The 24,462-nt window shown below is 40.8% G+C and overlaps 1 protein-coding gene across 2 annotated transcripts in view; it reads left to right on the forward strand.

The window, feature by feature from the left end:
* Positions 1-22,830, forward strand: part of arfgef3 (ARFGEF family member 3) — a 69,657-nt gene extending 46,827 nt beyond the window's left edge. The window contains exons 28-37 of one of the 2 annotated variants that reach the window (XM_067422559.1): positions 1,469-1,597; positions 1,684-1,860; positions 2,039-2,153; positions 6,788-6,890; positions 10,967-11,098; positions 12,697-12,827; positions 14,392-14,400; positions 14,693-15,032; positions 17,196-18,089; positions 19,573-22,830. In XM_067422559.1, coding sequence (XP_067278660.1) covers positions 1,469-1,597; positions 1,684-1,860; positions 2,039-2,153; positions 6,788-6,890; positions 10,967-11,098; positions 12,697-12,827; positions 14,392-14,400; positions 14,693-15,032; positions 17,196-18,089; positions 19,573-19,764 — 2,222 coding nt within the window. In that variant the 3' untranslated portion in view covers positions 19,765-22,830. The remainder of the gene's footprint in view (positions 1-1,468; positions 1,598-1,683; positions 1,861-2,038; positions 2,154-6,787; positions 6,891-10,966; positions 11,099-12,696; positions 12,828-14,391; positions 14,401-14,692; positions 15,033-17,195; positions 18,090-19,572) is intronic. The other variant, XM_067422560.1, reaches the window with a different exon arrangement.
* Positions 22,831-24,462: the final 1,632 nt, after the last annotated feature.

A 24,462-nucleotide genomic window follows, 5' to 3' on the forward strand; every position in this document is an offset into this window, starting at 1 on the left:
GAACGGTGGCCTAGCAATTCTCAAATTAAAGGTAGTAGCAAAGCAGACTCAGTAGAGCCCAAAAACACTACTAGGCACTACTGCCTAGCCAAGCTCTATGGTCAGAGGCCTCAGCATGGCGACTCGCTAAAGGGAGAGGAGGCCTTCTGTGCCCATCGCTAAGAAAAGTCATCAAGGAGGTGCACAGAGCGCCTAGCAACTTGATAATGCTGGAGGCCTCAGCCTCACTCTCCTGTAAAGGCAGTAGCCAAGGAGGTTCACAGAGATACTAACAATTTGACACTACTGCCTGGCCTTGCCCTAAGTATATAGGCCTCTACATAATTAGTCTCATAAGGGGGAGGAGAACTACTACACCTTACACTCAAGACAGCTTCCCAAGGAGGCTCACAGAGCCTGCTATCTCAGCAGAGTTTTAGAAAGCAGAGGCCTCAAAAGGATGGCGCTCCATGAGAGAGGAAACCTAGCACCACTCCAGACCCTAAGCGGTACTCATAAAGGCTCACAAAGAGCCAAACATATTGGCTCCACTGCCTGCCTGAGCTCTAAGGACAGAGGCCTCAGCATGATTTCTCTCTAAAGAGAGAAGATAACTACTACATCCTACACTAGAGACCGCTTCCCAAGGAGACTCATAGAGCCTGCTATTTCAGCAGAGCTCTAGGAAGCGGAGGCCTCAGAAGGATGATGCTCTAGGTGAAAGGAAACCTAGCAGCACTCCAGAACCCAAGTTGCAGCCATAAAGGCTCACAAAGGGCAAACATATTGGCACCAGTGCCTGGCCGAGCTTCAAGGACGGAGGCCTCAGAATGACGACTCTCTAAAGCGAGAGGAGGCCTATCTACGCCCTACTCTCTGAATAGCTTACCAAGGAGACTTTGCAAAACCTAACAACTTAGACCAGCTATTTAAGCAGAGTTCTTAGGGAGCAGAGGCTTCATAAGAGAACTCGCTATAGTGAGAGGAGGCCTAACAATGCTTCCTTTTGAAAGCAGGGGCTGAGAAGGCTTGCAAACAATCATATGAGAACTTCGCGAATTCATCTCTACTAGTGCCTTCAACTCCCGCGAGAGCTGAATGCACTCGTGCAAACACTACTTTACACTAGTAACATGCAAATGCATCCAATGCAAACCAAATGCATGACCTATATCCCTTGAGAACATGGGTGAAGCGAAGGAGCTTTTTCCTTGATAAATCCTTACAATGTGTGCATTCAGTTCCCTCAAAAACTAAACGTGTGTGCTCCTTACACATACTTCAAGCAAACAGATCCCGAAGACAAGAAAGAGGATGAGGTACACTTTTATACCTGTGGGTTTTTTCTTGTTGGTTAATGCATTAACTAATGTTAACAAACAAGACTTTATTCTAAGGTGTTACCTCATTATCTTCTAACAATTTCTTAGTTCTTACCTTAGTGCATTGTATTACTGGTGCATAAAGGTAATTGGTTTTGTGTGTGCAGGACTGATCCAGGTGTGGATTCTTCTGTTGGAGCAGCTGACGGCAGCCGTGTCAAACTGTCCTCGTCAGCATCAGCCACCTACACTTGAGCTGCTTTTTGAACTTCTGCGTGAGGTCACCAAGATACCAGGTGAGACTTCTGTGAATAACTCTACTCTCAATCACACTGCTGCAGAAACAAAAACAAACACACAAAATCATCTTCCTCCTCCACAGGGCCTGGCTTTGCCATCTTCTCTGTCATCCAGCTCCTTCTGCCTGTCATGTCACTGTGGCTTCAACGAAGCCATGGCGACCACTCGTACTGGGACATTGCTGCGGCAAACTTCAAGCATGCCATCGGACTGTCCTGTGAACTGGTGGTGGAACATATTCACAGCTTCATACATTCAGGTTAAGCTCTCAAATCAATAATTACAGTTCATATTTGTGTTGACCTGTTTATATAGTCTTATTTAAATTTCATGATATTTATTACAGATATGTGCAGGAGTTTTAAGTTGGTGAGTTTTAAGTGTGAAATTGGGATGTGTATGTATATAAATATAAATTGTATGACTTTGTTTTGTAGATATTGGCTATGAGAATCTGATTAACTTGATGCTGAAAGATCTCTTCAAACTTCTGGTGTCCTGTGTGGCAGAACCAGCCGAGACCATTTCCAGAGTGGGCTGCTCCTGTATTAGGTGTGTGTGTGTGTGTGTGTGTATGTGTGTGTATGTGTGTGTGTGTGTGTGTGTGTGTGTGTGTGTGTGTGTGTGTGTGTGTGTGTGTGTGTGTGTGTGTGTGTGAGAGAGAGAGAGAGAGAGAGAGACAGAAAGAGATGCTCACAAGTCTTTCATCTGGAGTCTGAGTCAAGTCTGAAGTCTTAATCACTGGAGTCCAAGTCAAGTCTGAAGTCTTTATCACTGGAGTCCGAGTCAGAGTGATAAAGCCTTCAGACTTGACTCAGACTCCAGCAATAAAGCCTTCAGACTTGACTCAGACTCCAGCAATAAAGACTTGACTCGGATTCCAGGGATAAAGACTTCAGACTTGACTCGGACTCCAGTGATAAAGACTTCAGTCTTGACTCAGACTCCAGTGATAAAGACCTCAGACTTGACTCAGACTCCAGTGATAACGACTTCAGTCTTGACTCAGACTCCAGTGATAAAGACTTCAGACTTGACTCAGACTCCAGTGATAACGACTTCAGTCTTGACTCAGACTCCAGCAATAAAGACTTCAGTCTTGACTCAGACTCCAGCAATAAAGACTTCAGTCTTGACTCAGACTCCAGCAATAAAGACTTCAGACTTGACTCAGACTCCAGTGATAAAGACTTCAGTCTTGACTCAGACTCCAGCAATAAAGACTTCAGACTTGACTCAGACTCCAGCAATAAAGACTTCAGACTTGACTCAGACTCCAGCGATAAAGACTTCAGACTTGACTCAGACTCCAGCAATAAAGACGTCTGACTTGACTCAGACTCCAGCAATAAAGACTTCAGTCTTGACTCAGACTCCAGCAATAAAGACTTCAGACTTGACTCAGACTCCAGCAATAAAGACTTCAGACTTGACTCAGACTCCAGTGATAACGACTTCAGTCTTGACTCAGACTCCAGCAATAAAGACTTCAGACTTGACTCAGACTCCAGTGATAACGACTTCAGTCTTGACTCAGACTCCAGCAATAAAGACTTCAGACTTGACTCAGACTCCAGTGATAACGACTTCAGTCTTGACTCAGACTCCAGCAATAAAGACTTCAGACTTGACTCAGACTCCAGCAATAAAGACTTCAGACTTGACTCAGACTCCAGCAATAAAGACTTCAGACTTGACTCAGACTCCAGTGATAAAGACTTCAGTCTTGACTCAGACTCCAGCAATAAAGACTTCAGACTTGACTCAGACTCCAGTGATAAAGACTTTAGACTTGACTCAGACTCCAGCAATAAAGACTTCAGACTTGACTCAGACTCCAGTGATAAAGACTTCAGACTTGACTCAGACTCCAGTGATAAAGACTTCAGACTTGACTCAGACTCCAGTGATAAAGACTTCAGTCTTGACTCAGACTCCAGCAATAAAGACTTCAGACTTGACTCAGACTCCAGTGATAAAGACTTTAGACTTGACTCAGACTCCAGCAATAAAGACTTCAGACTTGACTCAGACTCCAGTGATAAAGACTTCAGACTTGACTCAGACTCCAGTGATAAAGACTTCAGACTTGACTCAGACTCCAGTGATAAAGACTTCAGACTTGACTCAGACTCCAGTGATAAAGACTTCAGTCTTGACTCAGACTCCAGCAATAAAGACTTCAGACTTGACTCAGACTCCAGTGATAAAGACTTTAGACTTGACTCAGACTCCAGCAATAAAGACTTCAGACTTGACTCAGACTCCAGTGATAAAGACTTCAGACTTGACTCAGACTCCAGTGATAAAGACTTCAGACTTGACTCAGACTCCAGTGATAAAGACTTCAGTCTTGACTCAGACTCCAGCAATAAAGACTTCAGACTTGACTCAGACTCCAGTGATAAAGACTTTAGACTTGACTCAGACTCCAGCAATAAAGACTTCAGACTTGACTCAGACTCCAGTGATAAAGACTTCAGACTTGACTCAGACTCCAGTGATAACGACTTCAGTCTTGACTCAGACTCCAGCAATAAAGACTTCAGTCTTGACTCAGACTCCAGCAATAAAGACTTCAGTCTTGACTCAGACTCCAGCAATAAAGACTTCAGTCTTGACTCAGACTCCAGCAATAAAGACTTCAGTCTTGACTCAGACTCCAGCAATAAAGACTTCAGTCTTGACTCAGACTCCAGCTATAAAGACTTCAGACTTGACTCAGACTCCAGTGATAACGACTTCAGTCTTGACTCAGACTCCAGCAATAAAGACTTCAGACTTGACTCAGACTCCAGTGATAACGACTTCAGTCTTGACTCAGACTCCAGCAATAAAGACTTCAGACTTGACTCAGACTCCAGCAATAAAGACTTCAGACTTGACTCAGACTCCAGCAATAAAGACTTCAGACTTGACTCAGACTCCAGTGATAAAGACTTCAGTCTTGACTCAGACTCCAGCAATAAAGACTTCAGACTTGACTCAGACTCCAGTGATAAAGACTTTAGACTTGACTCAGACTCCAGCAATAAAGACTTCAGACTTGACTCAGACTCCAGTGATAAAGACTTCAGACTTGACTCAGACTCCAGTGATAAAGACTTCAGACTTGACTCAGACTCCAGTGATAAAGACTTCAGTCTTGACTCAGACTCCAGCAATAAAGACTTCAGACTTGACTCAGACTCCAGTGATAAAGACTTTAGACTTGACTCAGACTCCAGCAATAAAGACTTCAGACTTGACTCAGACTCCAGTGATAAAGACTTCAGACTTGACTCAGACTCCAGTGATAAAGACTTCAGACTTGACTCAGACTCCAGTGATAAAGACTTCAGACTTGACTCAGACTCCAGTGATAAAGACTTCAGTCTTGACTCAGACTCCAGCAATAAAGACTTCAGACTTGACTCAGACTCCAGTGATAAAGACTTTAGACTTGACTCAGACTCCAGCAATAAAGACTTCAGACTTGACTCAGACTCCAGTGATAAAGACTTCAGACTTGACTCAGACTCCAGAGATAAAGACTTCAGACTTGACTCAGACTCCAGTGATAAAGACTTCAGACTTGACTCAGACTCCAGTGATAACGACTTCAGACTTGACTCAGACTCCAGCAATAAAGACTTCAGTCTTGACTCAGACTCCAGCAATAAAGACTTCAGTCTTGACTCAGACTCCAGCAATAAAGACTTCAGTCTTGACTCAGACTCCAGCTATAAAGACTTCAGTCTTGACTCAGACTCCAGTGATAACGACTTCAGGCTTTATCTCTGGAGTCTGAGTCAAGTCTGAAGTCTTTATCGCTGGAGTCTGAGTCAAGTCTGAAGTCTTTATCGCTGGAGTCTGAGTCAAGTCTGGTGCCTTCTGTCACGAGTCCCAGTCGAGTTTCATGTAATTATATGTCTTAAAAAAAAAATCTCATATTTAAAAATTCTATTATTTTTTTATTTTTTTTAAACAAAATGTATGACCTTTCTTCGATCTGTTTTGTTTTTAATAAAGGTCCTAAGTTGCAAGGGATGCATCCAGTCTGTCACGATATAACAGGGGTCTTTTAAAAGTCCTGGAGGGCCACTGTCCTGCAAAGTTTAGCTCCAGCTTGCCTCAATACACCTGCTAAAGTTTCTAGTATGCCTAATATGACCTTAATTAGCTGGTACAGGTGTGTTTAATTGGGGTTGGAGCTAAACTTTGCAGGACAGTGGCCCTCCAGGAGCAGGACTGGACACCCCTGCGATATAATTAATTATAATTTAAAATACAAAAAAGTCCTTAAAAGTTGCTCAAGCTTATTGCGATATGTTTAAAGATGCATTTTAAGTAATAAATGGATTAACATATTTCTATCTCTTGAAGACGCACATTAAGAGAGAAAAGCTGCAAAAAGATTGATAAAAGTTAAATGTTGTGCTAGGTTTAAAGGTTAGGTTTTATTCATTATTTTAACAGACTGGCAATCCAAAAGAGCCACCCAGCTAAACCACAGTAGAGTTAATGTCTCTAACCTGTGGATCCGACTTCCCATAAAATTATTTCAATGTCTTTAATTGTTTTCCACACATTCTTTGCATAATAATGTGGAAATGCGATCTGACATGTTAATACATCCAAATGTGAGAGCATATGGGACGATGGATGCTGTCATGTTTCATGAGATTCTTAAGACATTTTGGTGTTTTTGCGCAATACACGGACATCCGTAATCAAATTGTATGACGGGTCTGATCTACCATGTCACACACATGTGAAGCAGATATTAAAATATTCAAATAAGGCTATTTTTTTATTTTTCATTTATGATAGATAAGGATTAAAAACTTGTTTAGTCTTTTTTTGTTGAGTCAAGTCAAGTCTGAAGTCATTCAGGTCGAGTCCTGAGTCATGTCTGAAGTCTCATAAAATGCGACTCGAGTCCAAGTCACTAACTCGAGTGCCCATCTCTGGTGTGAGAGACAGTGTGTGATAAAGTGTCTGTGTGTTAATTTCAAACTCTACTCAAATCACTTTACCGTGTGACAATCAGTATTGATCACTATGTATCACACGTGCTTATCAGGTTATTTTCAAGATAAATATTCATTGAAGAAGGCTTGAAGTTATGCTGCAAAATATAGTTAGACTAGTTTATTATGTCTCCAGTATAGTAGCAGTTCTGATTTGATGTGTTTGATTTCCAGGTATGTTCTGGTAACGGCAGGGCCTGTTTTCACTGAGGAGATGTGGCGTTTAGCATGCTGTGCCCTGCAGGACGCTTTCTCAGCTACACTGGAGCCTGTGAAGGTGACTGTCACAATAACATTTACTGTCCAGAAATCATGTGTGCGCATTGACATAAAGCTGTTGTTTGTAATCACAGTAAGTGTGAAGTCATTTTCGTGGAAACAGCTGCCAAGTCATGTGGTTGCCGAGTGTAAATGGTTTGGTTGTGTGAATGAAATAGTGCTCAAGACTTGTCAAGCAGCAGCAATGCAAATAAAGACAGTCTATTCATGGTAACTTTATCTTATAACAGAAGTAGACAATAGAAATACATTTTTTTGTGTAGGGTGAGCTCTAACTTTTCATCGGTAGTGGGGTTTCAGACAGGACATTTACTAACGATCAACACACCCCACGCCACCGCCACAACAACACCACACACACTGATACTGTTACGAACCCCGCTTTCAAAGTGCTTGTTGGGAAGGGGGCAAGCAATATAAAAGGACAGAAAAATAGATGTGTGCAAACTGTAAAATGTATTTAGGAGCATGTGTGCAAATAAAAACATCCCCATGGGTCCTTAAAAAGTCTCAAGGCTTTATGAAATTTAAGGTAAAAAGTCTTAAATGGTGTAACTAATATCTTAATTATCATTCAAAGAGGTCTTAAATTTGAGGATGGGAAAAACAGGAATCACGATACAGCCTAATTAATTATTAAATGGATTATTACACCCAAAAGGGTTAACACTTTTTAATAACTGCATGCTGTGAATAATTTAAGCATGAGTAAATTGTTAATTCATCATTTATCAAGCATTAATAGACATTAATAAGCAGTTTATAAATACAGCTATAAATGCGTTATTCTTTATTTATAAGCATGTGTTTAATAATTGTATTTTCATGCTTTATTAATGATCAATTTATAATTTCTAAATTATTACATTTATGTATAGACCAATTATTTAGGAGTTGTCAGTGGTCCATAAGATCATTTAGAAAGTGTAAGTAAATGATTGATTAATACATTATTTAAATAAATATTATTATTTAGACACATCATCATGCATATTACTAGGATATTGGCTGTTTATTATTACATATGTTACATGTAGTTACTATAGTAATAACAATAAAATATGCATAATTACATGTAATTACAACTCTAAACCAAACCCTAACCCTATAGTAAGTGCATGTAATTACTTAATATTACTCCGTACTTACACTGTTACAAAGACACCATAAAATAATGAGTAACCTAATGTGATGTTTATGTTTATTGTGATTAAAATGCACCACATAGTTTAATGTGATTATGGTTACTGCGATTATGACCATAATCACATTAGTCTGATCAAAGTATAAAATCCCATTATAATCGCATTACGAGGGAGAATGTAAGCACACTCATTGTATCTCTTAAGGAAGAACAATACATGTATCATTGTGTCCCTAAAACGTTGCCCTGTGTCTCACGAAAGTACAGGGTTCACTGATATACAGCGCATTGCCTAGCAGAACTAACTGCTGACCCCTGACCAGTTTATCGTCATGACTGTTCATGAATTTAGAAGTGAAATTAAGAATGGTCCAGATTTCTAAGGCTTTAAGTTGCTTGAGCTCTCTACATCTGCCTCATGGGCGTCTAGACTGTGTGAGCACCCTGAGGTTAGCACAAGCTGTTTTTTAAGCTGATGAAAATGAAATGCTTGTCAGAGTTACTGAACGTTTGCTTCTAAAGTTTTGGAAAATCACTTTCCAACTGCCTCGGTTTGAACATAAATTACTTGTCAGTGTTTTTAAGCACATGCTCTACAAAACTTTGTTAACGACAGTAGATTGAAACGTCATGCTCAGGAAGTTTTCAGCCACATTTGGTGTTTGCTGTCTCAACTAATATCCCGGGTGTAATCTTCTTTGAGGATTAGTGCTGTGCTATTTTCTGGAAAGACGTAAAAGGGTGCTAGTGTCAGGAATGTCAATACTCGTATGTAAACATAATGCTTTGTGATAATGACAAAATCATGAGACGTTAGATTGCAATACTTTTGATGTACTTATTGTTTGGCAGTCAAGTTTCCTAAAGGCTGTGCCAGTTTTTTACAACCAAAACATCACGGCCTCAACCAATGGCATTTGCTCCGGGACAATGGGTTTGTCTGATCAATCGCAGATGAGGAGAGTGTTTGGGAATTTTTTTATTTATTGCATTTAATTTGGTGCTGCAGGTGGCAGAAAAATGATAGGCCTTTAAGAAGTGAAAATGCTCATTGACGGGAGGTTTGATTCATTTCATGAGTCTGTTTATTCGTGCTGTAAACTTTGGGAATCTACCTGGCTGTTATGGCTTTGAGGGTTAAAATGATGGTTCAGCTGCTGATGGATAACAAACAGCCTTTAAAACATTTCAAAACTAATAAATTTACATTCGAATATTGTCAAAAGCCTGGAAAATATTGAGGTATTCTTTTAAGGGGTGGGGGTTTTAATGCTATTTCATGCATTCTGACTTATTTACACTTTAAAAAGGTGATTTTTATGCTAAACATGGCCAAAATGTAAAAATTGTTTGGACATATGACAGAGTATTTCTGTGGCAAATGCACCCCTTCAGGATTTCAACAAGTTTCGGAAAGTTGTTTTTTGTTTTGTTTTAAGATTATGGCCCTGAATGACGTCAAAAGGGCAGTATTGTATGGGCCCTTCTCCCGGATAACACACACACACACACACCCACACACACACCTCGTTTGGTTACAGGAGCCGTCGGCAGCTCTGTCATGTTGTTTTTAGAGCACAAAATCATTAATGTCACTAAATAAGAGTGTTTTTTTTGTGAGTTCTGTTAGCTAAAAGTGATGTCTGCAAGTGTGTGTGTTTGTTCCCGGTCATGAGTGGAAACCGCAGTGACGAGTGAAGCTGCATTAAATATGTGTTTTGTTGGCAATAGGTGCGTAAGTGCATGTGTGTGTGTGTGTGTGTGTGTGTGTGTGTGTTTGTGTGTGTGTGTGTGTGTGTGTTTGTGAGTTTAGCTCCGCCCACGGCACGTCTCCACGAGCTTGGCTGTTTTCACAAACAATCAGTACAGCGTATCGGTCTTTTATAAATCTGATAAAACTAAACACTCTGACTCTCTATTCTGAGATATGAAGGATGCAATACTACTCTATAGGTACTCAAGATTAACATGAGACTGGCACACATGAAAATGTGTGTGTTTTGGACCCTATAAACTATATCATCTAACCCTTGAGTCGAGAGTGCCATACACTGACTGTTGTGAATCTGGTGTACAGAATGAAAGGTTTTCCAGTTGTGTTTTCACTAAGACTTTCACTTACACACACATATCTGATGCTCTTTTGCCGTTATATAACTGCTGCTCTAAGAAATGTTGATGTAGGTCAAGCACAGAGAACTGACAGATGCAAGAGCTTTATTCATGCAAGCCCTTAAAGAGCTTGTTCTGTTCAGTCCTGTACAACGGTTTTAATAGGGAGAGGATTAATGCATCACGTGCATATAAACCAGTGCAGGCTTTGATTTGTTTTTATATTTGTTTTAATGACCCTAAGTTCAATTAAGTCATCAAATATGAGGAAAATAATTTATATTTATTTTAAGATTTTCAGTATGAGGGAAGAACAATACACTAAACTTGCACTCTAAAAAATTCTGGACTTGGGTTGAAAGTTGGGTTGAAAATGGACAAACCCAGCAACTGGGTTGTCTTAAGCAACATTTAACCCAACCGCTGAGTTAAAACAACCCACGTGCGGGGTTAAAACAACTCAACACTTGGGATAAAACAACCCAACTGCTAGGTTAGTCCATTTTCAACCCAACTTGGGTTGTTTTTAACCCAGCATTTTTTAGAGTGTGGTTAACGTATTTATCTCACAAAATTATTTGGCACAAAGGCAAACTAGCTACATGTTTTGTTATACTATGCAAAAATTGCATTGAATAACTAAAAGCTAAAAGGAAAAAAACATAAATTGATTACAATATAATCAGTTATTAATATTTCATTGGTTATCTCATTTTTGCGTATGCACAATCTGACAGGTTTTATTGCTTCAATTAACGTACAATTCATGTACAATTAAATCCTGAAGACACCAAACACCTTTCTGTGCTGTCTGGTAGAATCTGCTGGCTTGTTTCCGGAGCGGTTCGGACAGTTTCACTGGAGATGCGTGTGAAGTGAAAGTAGCGGCCCCGTCACACTCCCCTTCAGCCGAGGCCGAGTACATGAGGATCCGGGCCATGGCTCAACAGGTACACCTGCGCAAACCTCATTTACACCTGTAGAGTGACCAACTCATACTGCTAGAACATACTGATGCTGTCAGAATATGAAGCTGTGGGAATAAAATGGATAGTTAAAATCTGCTTGTAGACAAGTCAAGATTATTTATATAGCACTTTATACATTAGGAATCGCTTAAATGCAGTCCGACTCATCGGATCGCGCTAGCCAGCAGCAATAAACATGCTGAAGAAGATAGCAAGATATTGTGGAAGAACACAGTCGCTCCATTAGCTTCCTTCGGATCCTAATATTAGGAATGTGTGATACTTCATTTATTTTTAATGAAGATCCAGCTCATTAAATATGAAAATCTTATTCAATCCTAGCCGTGGGCGTTTACTTCCAGGTCTCCAGTGACACGCCCATCAAAACCCAGCGTTCAGGAGACAGCCTCAAAACCGGTGTAGAAAATAGCCTATTACTGATTAGTTATGATGTTTTTGGATGTAAAAACCACACAAACGTCATTAGATGACATCAGACAACAGTATAAAAATTTTTTTTTAAAAGACAGTTCATGACACCTTTCATTTTGGCCCAACCAGACATTTAGTTCACACTTGTCATGTTTGGTTGGATTAAAACGAACCCTGGTGCGATTGCTCGTTTAGTGCGGTTCATTTGAACATATGTGAACGCTGCCATCTGAACCCTGGTGCGCACCAAACAAGCGGACCGAGAGCGCTATAAAGATGGGTCTCGGTCCGCCTCCAGACAAACTCTGGTGCGGTTCAATTGATATATGAACGCAACACGGACCAAAGACATGTAAACGGACCAAAAACCGGACGTAATGTCACAAGATGTGATGCATAGTCAGCAGATTTAACGACGTGGAAAGATCAGTGTATCCAAAATGAATAATGTATGTTAGAGGGCAAACGTGGAGCAACGAGGAACTGCCTCATCAATATTTGATCCGAAAAGCATTTTTCGAAAATGCTAGAAAAAATGCACAAAAACCACACCTGGTTCTTCTCATGAAAGGACCCGTGTTGTGTTGCCCATTAGTCGGTATAGATGACAGAACTGCGCCGTCTCTTTTGCATAAGAGACGGCCGTCTCTTTTCTGCACAACGGAGGAAATACGGCTGCTGTTTTGAATGTTTTGAACATTTCATGAGCTCTTCATGAGTTCTCAACAGGTAAAAATAATATCATATGTAGCCTATATGCATAAAATGATTGCGTTTAATCTGGCACACAGCATTGTTTTGAATGTTCGGTAAGCAGCTCCTCCGTCATATAAGCCGACCAATCAGGTATGAGCGTCTCCCTGTGCCTTTGGTTCGCTAACTTTAGGTTTGCTGTTAAAAATGCCAGTGTGAACGCTAAGCAGACCAGGACTATACATTTTGTTTTTGTTTTTTGGTCCGGACCAAACGAACCAAACTAACCGAACTACAAGTGTAAACGCACCCTTAGTAAACGATGTGGACTATTTGCACTTAATGTAAAATGCATCTACTCCAGTAAAAATTTTGGGGGGACCCACCCACATTTTGTTTTTTTTGTTTTTTGCTTTTGACGCCCATGGTTGGATAAATTAGTTTTCTTCTTCCAGGTCTTCATGCTAGATACGCAGTGCTCTCCTAAAACTCCGAACAACAAGGAAGGGTTTGAGCACGCTCAGTCCTGTGTGCTGATTATTGAGCTTCCTGCTGATCAGCAGTCCAATGGTCAAGCTCAGAAGAGGTGAGAGGATAGACATTTAAACTCAGACTGATGATATTTATTATTTTAAAAACACTGTATATATCATGACGAGAAAGGGACGTGTCACTCCCAATATTCAGTTTAGTAGTTAATCAATATTGGTTCCGGTGACTGATTCGTAAAATGCCATCCATCTATAGACCTGAGACAAAAGAACCAATTTTAAAACCTACAATATAAAATAAAATACACTTAAAGGACAACTCCAGCGCATTTTTAAGTTTATCTTGATCGTTATATCTTTGTGAGTACAGTCTATAGGAAAAAAAAAACGAACCGGATTGGTGCTTGCAACACGGAGTTATTACAGTTAATGCCCAGAGCCCCACTCAGCTAAACCGGCAACTTTGGGGGCATAGACGTAAAGGGTGTCTTTGTGCCTCTTAACAGACACAAAATGCAATTAAAATGTCTGTCCAACATGAACAGGTCCGTTACATGACAACGAGATGTGTTTAGCCACTTAGCCATTGTTTAAATTCACCTGTTTTAGGCGGCTAGCTGTGTCTCGCGCTGAAGTCCTGTGGTGACTCTGCGGTAGCCGGACAGTCAAGAAGAGCGTCGTGTGTATGAAGAGGATCTGCTCATCGGCTCGTCAGTTCTCAGTATTGAACGTGTCCGAGAGAAATAGTTTTCGATTCTGTACTGCTGACCCGATGAGGACCGCTGCTCGTTCAGTTACTCGCGCATGCTCAGTATCAGCGGCTCGTGAGTTCATCAGATCTCTCTGCAAAACATGACTCAGTTCAGTGAACGGTTGGAGTTACAACATATAATTCAAGACATTAGTTTATTTCTATTCGAAGGGACTGTCACTCATGTCAGAAAGTGAGTAACGAAAGTAACTTGTGATATCAGCGCTGATTTGAGACGCAAACCGTTTAGAACGATTCAGTCTGATTTGGTGAACTGGTTCGCCTGGTTCACTAGAAAGAACCGGTTCAAAAGAACGATTCGTTCGTGGCCGGACATCACTAGAGTGATAATCCGATCGCGCTCAGGAGTGAAGAAGAAGTTGTTCGCGTTTGTGCCTTTCCGAATTGTATAAATTTGCAGCGAACACTTGACCAACTTACAAAGACACAACACAGCCGGGCCGGTTGAAGAATAATGCCATTCCGTGGTTAAAGACGGGTGCAGCCACTGTGGAGGTAATGTAAACTTTATTCATCCTTCCATTTGGGCACACACGGCTTGAGGAAAGATGTGCAGTAATTTAAAATCATTTTGCTTTACACACATGACGCTCTTCCCCACTGGACTGCCTATTTTCCGGCTACCGCTGCGTTCCCACGGGACTTCAGTGCGGGATACAGCTAGCCGCCTAAAACAGGTGAATTTAAACAATGGCTAAGGGGCTAAACGCATCTCGTTGTCATGTGAGGGACCTGTTCATGTTGGACAGACATTATAATTGCATTTTGTGTCTGTTAAGAGGCCCAAAGACTGTCCTTTAAATTACAGATTAAAACTGAAATGTTGTTTTAATCCTATAGTAACCTGTGCTTGAATGTTTTCTTGTTCTCTTTCACATGCTTGACAGAAAAATTGGGTAAGGTCACTGCAAACAAAATCTGCATGCCTTACTCTTCTTCCATTTCAATGCAATGTAATGTTTCATACTATTACGTGATGTATTTATCACTTACAGAAATGAGCTGATGTGCACTTCATGAAACTGCATTTGTTTAGATTTTTTGGACATCAAAGTATGCAGGGCATGGGATAGTAACAAAGAAAGTTCATTTTTAAATTTAACGTTACAAAGGTTAGGTCATCTGTCTTACTCCTGATCCTAAATGAAACTCTAATCCCAAAGAATCTGATTGAATCATTCTGTTCAGGATTCCCTTCAGGACTCTGGTGGTGAGTTTGCTGTCCCATCAGGTGCTCCTGCAGAACCTGTATGACATCCTCTTAGAAGAGTTTGTCAAAGGTTCTGGGAGCTCTGAGGGCCAGGGCAGAGTCACAGCAGTGTCGGAGCCCAAAGCCGCAGGATTTCTCCGCTACATCTCAATGCAGAACCTGGCCATCATCTTTGACCTGCTGCTGGACTCATACCGCACAGCGCGGGAATTCGACACCCGTCCAGGCCTCAAGTATCTGCTCATGAAAGTGTCAGGGGTGTGTGGAGCCGCTAACTTATACCGCCAATCTGCCATGAGCTTCAATATCTACTTTCAGGTGCATTTACATTCTTCTTACCTCAGTATATACAGAGGTTGGACAAAATAATGTTAACACCTGGGAAATATTTCTTTATTAGGGTGTTTTACCAAAATTTACCTTTAATAGCCTCTTTTTACAAGATGTACAATAAGTCCCCAGAGTGTGTATGTGAAGTTTTAGCTCAAAATAACTCACAGCATGTGCATGCATAGCATGTTAAAATAGCTTTTGGGGGTGAGCAAAAACAAACTGTTTTTGTGTATGTCCCTTTAAATGCAAATGAGCTGTTGCTCCTGGCCCCTTTCAAGAAGAGGGCGGAGCTTTAAGAGCTCATGTTTCAGCACACCGGCAACAAAAAAACAGGACAATCTAACGCACTGAAATTGTCAGAAACTGTAATTAGCGGTGTAAAAACATGTTTATTATGACTGTATTGTGCATAATAAATATTTGCTTATGAATTACGCAGATGATGAGCATCGCAGGATAAAAATAACAACCTAGCTCTTGTCTCCAGGTGCCTTACGTGCTATCAGAAATTTCAGAATTCCCGTTTCTGATGTCGTGATTACAAGCTTGTCGCATTCAAGTGGGCGACTTTACGTTCATGGGCAATTTTTAACTAGCAAACTCGTATTTAGGATAATTCTGATAGCATGTGAGGGCACATCAGTGAAAACAGGCAGAGACAATGGGGGCTTTAGCAACATTAGCCGTACAGAGTGCCAACAAGCTCCTTCAGAAAGGCAATTTAGACGGACACACAACATATGATGTGTAATACCTTGTCTGGATCTGAAATGCGCTCACGAAGCGTTAGTTTGGACCCATCTTTCAGAATCATAATGTATAAGACTACCGATTTTCTTCTAAAATGAAATTTAACCACAATGTCCTCAGTGACTCTGGAGTCTATGGAGACACTTGTGTCCCCAAAACACAACACTTAATGCCTCTTTGGCGCAGACATTGTACAACTCCAGCTGCTACAGCGCAGATACGGAAATGGCAGATGGCAGGTCGTCACCTATTGCATATATTAACTATGGTATAAATGAGAGTGTTAATGTGAGAATGAGACAAAAAATGTTAGTTTCGGATACTAGTTTTGAATTTCTGATATTTTGCATAGCAACACACAGTAATAACTTTACTTGCACGGGAGAAACACTGTCAGTGTGAAAGCTCAACATTTGCCTGGTGTTTTGACTGTACATGTGTGAAACCTTTGTGTGTTTAAAGGGTTACTTCAGCGATTAGCATATGGCTTTGTATCAGTAGAAACCCTGGAGTATATTCAAATACCCCCCCCCCCCCCCCCCCCCCATATCCCCCTGAGACAAGAGATTTAGGCATTTTATTTCTGGAAAAATTACTCCGATGACACAAATATCGTCAATCTGCGTCCTCGGAGGAATGTTTGGCCAAAGGCTAAAGACTACAGCCAGTAGAGGGAGCTATTTCCTCATGTTTTCAACCCGTCCATGGGGGAGTGGGATCGCACTCACAGCTCAGCTCAGTTCGCAGCTGCAGGCATTCATGTAAACGGAGCTATGGTGAGCAATGTAAGTGCTTCCACTTCTTAAATTAATTCCTATGAAAGTTAAGCTTCCTTAAAGTTAAGGCATGAACTGAAAACGCGTCAGACTGAACAAGCGCTGTGAATCTATGCCACGAGCGCGGGCGCGTTTACCTCAGCTCTCATCACGAAAGCTCATTAGCTCATTCATCACGGTGAATGTAATCTGACTCCTGCAGCGTTTGTGCTGTGAGACTCCCTTAGTGACTCACTCATATTATATTGAACAGACACGTTTAGTTTTTAATTGTAGTGTCTGTTCTCTAACTGAACTGATTTTATGAAAATTAATGCAGTGGGAAAGTGATCCAGTGATTCAGTAATCTAGTAGCGGTGGCTTTGGGAGTGGCCTTGTAGGAGAGCAAAGCATTCTGGGAATTGTTGTCTTTCATCCCCATGAGACAAAAATACATTTCTGTCTTCTCAGTCTAGAAGGCACCCAATTCAAAAATAATTTCACATTTCTACTACATTATGACCCAGTTTAAATACAGATTCATCTTGCCAGCGCTGAAGTACCCCTTTAAGCGTAAGAATACGAATTGACTTGTGAATACCTTTGTGTATGATGTGTCATCTCGATATGCTTTCCTGTTCAGGCTTTGCTGTGTGCAATGCTGACAAGCCAGGAGAACATGACCGTGGAGCTGGTGAAGAAGATCCTGAGTGAGGAAGAGGAGGGCGGCTCTGACTCTTCACAGCAGTGCTCCTCTGAGGATGAAGATATCTTCGAGGAGATGGCTCAGGTGAGTCCTCCGCGTGCTCGTGAGAAGCGGCAGTGGCACGCTCGCATCCCGTCTCTGAGCACACAGCCCGCCAGCAGCCTGGACTGGGCCTGGCTGGTCAAACGCCTGCACAAGCTCTGCATGGACTTGTGCAACAACTATATTCAGATGCACCTGGACCTGGAGAGTAGTCTAGGAGAGCAGCCCACCCTCCGGGCCGACCCACTCTTTTTCTTGCCGCTTTTTAATTCGGAGACCTCCACGCCCTCCACCGGCGGCCTGTCGGGCCACGGGACGCCCTCAGAGGACAGCTTCCGCGTGCACCTTGATGAAACGCCCTCTGAGGAGGTCCATAGTCCCGGCGGGTTGAGTGCATCTCTCCCCCAGCTGAGAGGAGAGAGGCGGGACGGGGCCCGTAAGAAGGAATGGTGGGAGAGTGCGGGAAACAAGCTGTACACCATCGCCACCGACAAGACCATCACCAAGCTAATGATCGAGTACAAGAAACGCAAGCAGCAGCAGCAGCAGCACAATCACACCACGTTTGCCAAAGATGCCAAAGCGGGAGAGAAGAAGGGCGAGGCGGTGACCCTGTGTGGCCCAGACTCCCCAGGACCCCAGAGGCCCCAGCAACTGGTAGAGCAGGGGCCCATGCGTCACTCCTTCAGCGCGGGGCCCGAGCTACTGAGGCAAGAGAAAAGAACCCGATCGGGCTCCACCGCCAGTTCACACAACATCTCCATCAGAGACTCTGAGGCGCAGATACAGGTAAGACGGGACAGGAAACCAAGTGTCACATGAGCTAGCACCTTTTTCATTTCCCTAAAAAAAACTAAAACAGCAGATAAATAATTTTATTATCAATAAAGGGTTAATTCACCAAAAATAAAATGTATGTAATTAATGAATCACCCTAATGTCCATCCACACCCACATTTGTTCTTGTTTGAGAAGCCATTTAACTCTGATATATGTCACAAGAAGGGAAGAAAAGACTATCAAAACTTCCATTTTATGTTTATTCTCACCCTAATGTCGTTCCACACCCGTATGACCTCTGTTCATCTTCACACAGTTTAAGATATTTTATATTTAGTCCAAGAGCGTATGTAAGTGTATGCACACTATACTGTCCATGTCCAGAAAGGGAATAAAAACATAATTAAAGTAGTCCATATGAGACATCAGTGGGTTAATTAGAGTCTCTTGAAGCATCCAAATACATTTGGGTCCAAAAATAACAAAAACTACGACTTTATTCAGCATTGTCTTCTCTTTCGCGTTTGTTTTCAATCCTCAAATAAAGATTTGAACGGTTATAAATCAGTGTATTAATTGCTCAAAATAGCCTCACACTAACACAGTAGCATAATGAGGGTCCCTACATGCAAACCGAAGCATTGATAACTTTGTAAGTGAACAAACAGTTTAATAAGAAGATACTTTATAAAGACAGTAGATTACACGTATACAGACAGCAGCCATCTTGGATAACAGTCTCAATGAGTCGAGCCATGAACGGTGTGCTAAGTGAGCTGGTCAATAGGAATTAACTTTGTGAAATCTAATAACATGGACATTTTTATTTGTATTTATTTATTTTCTCTGCTGCGTTTAGTGCTTTCTTCCGGAAACAGCGGACCATATGAGATTCCAAGTCACAGTTCATCACTTAGTACAGCGTTCATTGCTCGACTCGTCGAGACTGTTTTCCAAGATGGCGCCTGTCCGTATACGTCTAATGCACTGTCTTTATAAAGTATCTTCTTATTAAACTGTTTGTACACTTGCAAAGTTCTCAATGCTTCGGTTTGCATGTAGGGACCCTCATTATGCTGCCGTGTTAGTGTGAGGCGACTTGTTAGTCGTATTAACTTGCGATTTAATTTTACTTATTCTATGCCCCATAGACAAGCGTTATCAGCTTATCTATTTTTAGAGATAAAACTCTTTACGTTCGATTTCCATGAAAACGCATCCCAGAGAACGATCTACTAATCATGTGTTAATTACCCCTAGGTTCATTTTTCACCGGAGTTGTCCTTTAAGTAATGTGAACAAGTATGATTTGAGTGCAGCTAACAACAGTGAAAGTTCATTTTTTTGATTGAAGGACCTAAATATATTGTGGCATGAATAGAAGAATAGAGAGTCAAATTACAAAACTTTCAGCAAAAGTAAAAGCGTTTGTTTCTGTAATTGCATATTTCTTGTATATAACTGATTTTATTTTATGCATTCTCCTGCCCAGGCCTGGACCAACATGGTCCTCACTGTCCTGAGCCAGATCCAGCTCCTGCCGGACCCCACGTTCATCGCCCTCCAGCCTGCGGTGTTCCCCTGCATCAGTCAGCTGACCTGTCATGTGACTGACCTCAGAGTTCGGCAGGCGGTGCGCGAGTGGCTCGGACGAGTGGGCCGCGTTTACGACATCCTCCTGTGATTCCCCGGCTCATGTGCTTTACTCTTCGCCTCCGCATATGCTCATATATTCTGTGACGTCTAACTTTGCTAACTATTTTTATTGCAGTGCACAGTGATCTCTGTGTAATACGAATTCCTTTCGCGAATGTTCTTCAATATCCATGCTGTTATATTCAGAATCTATATTTTTATTTATTTATATCTCTGAATGTTAATTGGCTTTAAATGTACGTGCCATATACATAATTATGTGTTTTTCTTTCATCTAGCCCTTTAAAACGTCAACTTTAAACTCCCCTGAACATTTCTACAGTGTAAGTCATTGCTCAATGAAATGTGGAACTTGATGCACTTTTGTTAATGCTTTGATTAAAGCATGATCTTGAGCTTTGCTAAATGCAGTTTTATGTTGCTAGTATTATCACAACATAGTTCATGTCCGTAAATATACAATGCCTTTAAATATCTAACTGATTTCTATTTTATTCTGAACAAAACTCTGTACACCATCCTTTTGTAGTCTGTATAATACTGATATCAGCTGGAGTATCGCTATAGTTTAAAATCAGTATGTGTTGGCTTCATCTCAGTTGGGTTTTTTTCTATTAATCGGGAAGTATTGGAGTTGCGAAAGCTGATCCCCAAACACTGCACTAGCTTTTAAAATGCTCACAAACTGCTCATTATAATTGGTGCTTGCCATAGGCAAAGCATGACAAGAACAATAAATCTTTTTCCGGACTAAATTTTAGCGTGTCAAATTGACCCGACCTACTAATTGAGGTGAGGTGTGCTTTGATTTTTCTAAGCGATGAGACCTAAGATGTTACCATAGTGAATGAAAAAGCAGACGAAAAAATCCTGTAGACTTAAAATGGCGACTATCACGAACGCAGGGTCTTAGAAGCCCCCCACCCCCCCATTTGACTTATCTTATCAAGCAGCCAATAAGTAATGACCTAAAATCTTTATAGCCACACCCTAGCAACCAGTTACATCACCCTAGCAACCACCCCACAGACCATTGAAAAATAGTGGCTAGGGATATGAATGAATCAGTGCATCATAGAGACACTTAAGTTTGGCTCTTTTGATTTGTGCAGACATGCAGTCTATTACTTTAATCGGCCAACTGTTTAGCCACGCCCTAGGAAACATTGTCAAGCACCCTAGCAACCCAAAACCAAAGAGGGATATCTTTAAATCCGAATGTCATCGAGGCATTGCGGTTGGTTCATACATACTGGCATGCAGCTTTTGGAGTGTCCTCATTTGCAGCTGCCAAAACACTCCCTAGCAACCAAACAGAGTACCCTAGCAACCTTTCAGGAAGACCTCTATCTCTGCATCGGAACATTGTGTAGAGATGGGGGTTGGCTCTTTTGACTCACTTCAAAATCATTCTAAGAACTTGTTAAGGACTCTATAAAAACCACCAACTGCCTAGCGACACCATAGCAACCACCCAGAACACCCTAGCAATGCCCTATCAACCCACCCAAAATACCTTAGCACCTGCCTAGCAAATGCCCAGAACACCTTAGCAACCACCTGGCAACGCCCTAGGAACAACTCAGAATACCTTAACAACCGAATGCAAAGTTTTCCCACTGCAAGCACCACTCACATTTTTTCAGGAAATGTACCTACGTTCTAGCTCTGTTTATTATCCAATGTCCATCCATCCAGTCAGCCAGAAACTGTGCCATATATTCCACTACCCATACTCCACTGGGAATCTATGGTTTAAAACATCAGACACTAGTTTTAGAGTTCACTAAACAACACTACATCTGACTAAACTTGAATAAATCAGTGAGAAATAAAATATACAATAGTGTACTTTTCAGAGCTGCACCGTATGCTGTCTTAAAAGTGTAAACGCAGATCGTTGGAGGTATTATCTAATAATTCTAGCATTGAAGGTATAATTTAAGGACATTTTACTATCTGTATTTATTAAGATTGGATATGTTTGCACTTTTAGAGGCATAGAATTTTAACGCTTTATCCCAAATATATTTTATTCCTTGATCTACAAATGCAGTTGTTTGATTATTAATTTTTGAATCATTGCATGTATTATGTATATGTTGATTTTGTGAAGATATGCATTTTTTATGTGATGCTGCTTAGTGTTATTATGAGAAATTAGTTTGACAAGCTACAAACAAATGGTATGTCATTCGTGTATTTTTTTGTTTTGTTTTTTAAAAGCTACTTCAATATGTGCAATGGGAACTATGAAAATCAGGACCCATATACAGATATTCCTACATGTATCCAGTGCTCACGGCCTATGTTACATAATCATAGAGAATGTATAATCGCAGCTCGATTTGCTCATATTGTGTTGGGTTTATGGGAACTGCTTGGCATAACAACAGATGGAGATTAAAGGATGTTGAAAGGGACCAAAGACCAAATATGAGATTGATTTCTGAAAAAACTATTATTATGTACTTTATTTTAAGCATGGTTGTTTGTTAGTTGTTGTTTTCTTCAGTTGAAAGCATCCGGAGTCCAAGTTTTCATATTTCTTTGAACATTTTTTTTTTCTCCTTTTGTCTACTTTGTGTCGTTTTGTAAGTATTCGAGAGCACAACAGTTCTGATTGTGAAAATGTTCAGACAGTGTTTTGTCTTGACAAAAAAGACTTTATAAACTCTAAGGGATATATTTATAGGGGATGGTTTGTGTAAATGATTTGTTTTGAGACTGAACTCAGTGCTCAGCATAGGAAAACACTGGATTATGTTGTGAAGACTTCAGCAAAACCTAAAAATGCAAGCTAAAACTACTCAAAACGTCTTAATTTGAGCTCTGCTAACATGTTTAATTCATAATACCACTCCATTTCCAGTGCACAAGCATTAATCACCCCGTACTGTACCACGCATATATTCTTTGAAATACTATGGGAAGGATATGTTAGTGTGTGTTTTGGAGGGAGTGCGCTCTTTACTACATGCAGTTTATTATCACTCGACTGCAGTGTGTGCATTACGCTGAATGTGTTCTGAAATGTTTATTAGACGATCATTTATGTTGTAAGTGTTGTAGAATAAATCAGCAGAGTTACAAACCGTCTGTGTGTTTTTTTAAATCACATATGCACATACAGTCTTGTTCAAAATAATAGCAGTACAATGTGACTAACCAGAATAATCAAGGTTTTTCGTATATTTTTTTATTGCTACGTGGCAAACAAGTTACCAGTAGGTTCAGTAGATTCTCAGAAAACAAATGTGACCCAGCATTCATGATATGCACGCTCTTAAGGCTGTGCAATTGGGCAATTAGTTGAATTAGTTGAAAGGGGTGTGTTCAAAAAAATAGCAGTGTGGCATTCAATCACTGAGGTCATCAATTTTGTGAAGAAACAGGTGTGAATCAGGTGGCCCCTATTTAAGGATGAAGCCAACACTTGTTGAACATGCATTTGAAAGCTGAGGAAAATGGGTCGTTCAAGACATTGTTCAGAAGAACAGCGTACTTTGATTAAAAAGTTGATTAGAGAGGGGAAAACCTATAAAGAGGTGCAAAAAATGATAGGCTGTTCAGCTAAAATGATCTCCAATGCCTTAAAATGGAGAGCAAAACCAGAGAGACGTGGAAGAAAACGGAAGACAACCATCAAAATGGATAGAAGAATAACCAGAATGGCAAAGGCTCAGCCAATGATCACCTCCAGGATGATCAAAGACAGTCTGGAGTTAGCTGTAAGTACTGTGACAGTTAGAAGACGTCTGTGTGAAGCTAATCTATTTTCAAGAATCCCCCGCAAAGTCCCTCTGTTAAAAAAAAGGCATGTGCAGAAGAGGTTACAATTTGCCAAAGAACACATCAACTGGCCTAAAGAGAAATGGAGGAACATTTTGAGGACTGATGAGAGTAAAATTGTTCTTTTTGGGTCCAAGGGCCACAGGCAGTTTGTGAGACGACCCCCAAACTCTGAATTCAAGCCACAGTACACAGTGAAGACAGTGAAGCATGGGGGTGCAAGCATCATGATATGGGCATGTTTCTCCTACTATGGTGTTGGGCCTATTTATCGCATACCAGGGATCATGGATCAGTTTGCATATGTTAAAATACTTGAAGAGGTCATGTTGCCCTATGCTGAAGAGGACATGCCCTTGAAATGGTTGTTTCAACAAGACAATGACCCAAAACACACTAGTAAACGGGCAAAGTCTTGGTTCCAAACCAACAAAATTAATGTTATGGAGTGGCCAGCCCAATCTCCAGACCTTAATCCAATTGAGAACTTGTGGGGTGATATCAAAAATGCTGTTTCTGAAGCAAAACCAAGAAATATGAATGAATTGTGGAATGTTGTTAAAGAATCATGGAGTGGAATAACAGCTGAGAGGTGCCACAAGTTGGTTGACTCCATGCCACACAGATGTCAAGCAGTTTTAAAAAACTGTGGTCATACAACTAAATATTAGTTTAGTGATTCACAGGATTGCTAAATCCCAGAAAAAAAATGTTTGTATAAAATAGTTTTGAGTTTGTACAGTCAAAGGTAGACACTGCTATTTTTTTGAACACACCCCTTTCAACTAATTGCCCAATTGCACAGCCTTAAGAGCGTGCATATCATGAATGCTGGGTCTTGTTTGTTTTCTGAGAATCTACTGAACCTACTGGTAACTTGTTTGCCACGTAGCAATAAAAAATATACTAAAAACCTTGATTATTCTGGTTAGTC

This window comes from Pseudorasbora parva, chromosome 17 (assembly GCF_024679245.1).
Source record: "Pseudorasbora parva isolate DD20220531a chromosome 17, ASM2467924v1, whole genome shotgun sequence".
NCBI lineage: Eukaryota > Metazoa > Chordata > Actinopteri > Cypriniformes > Gobionidae > Pseudorasbora > Pseudorasbora parva.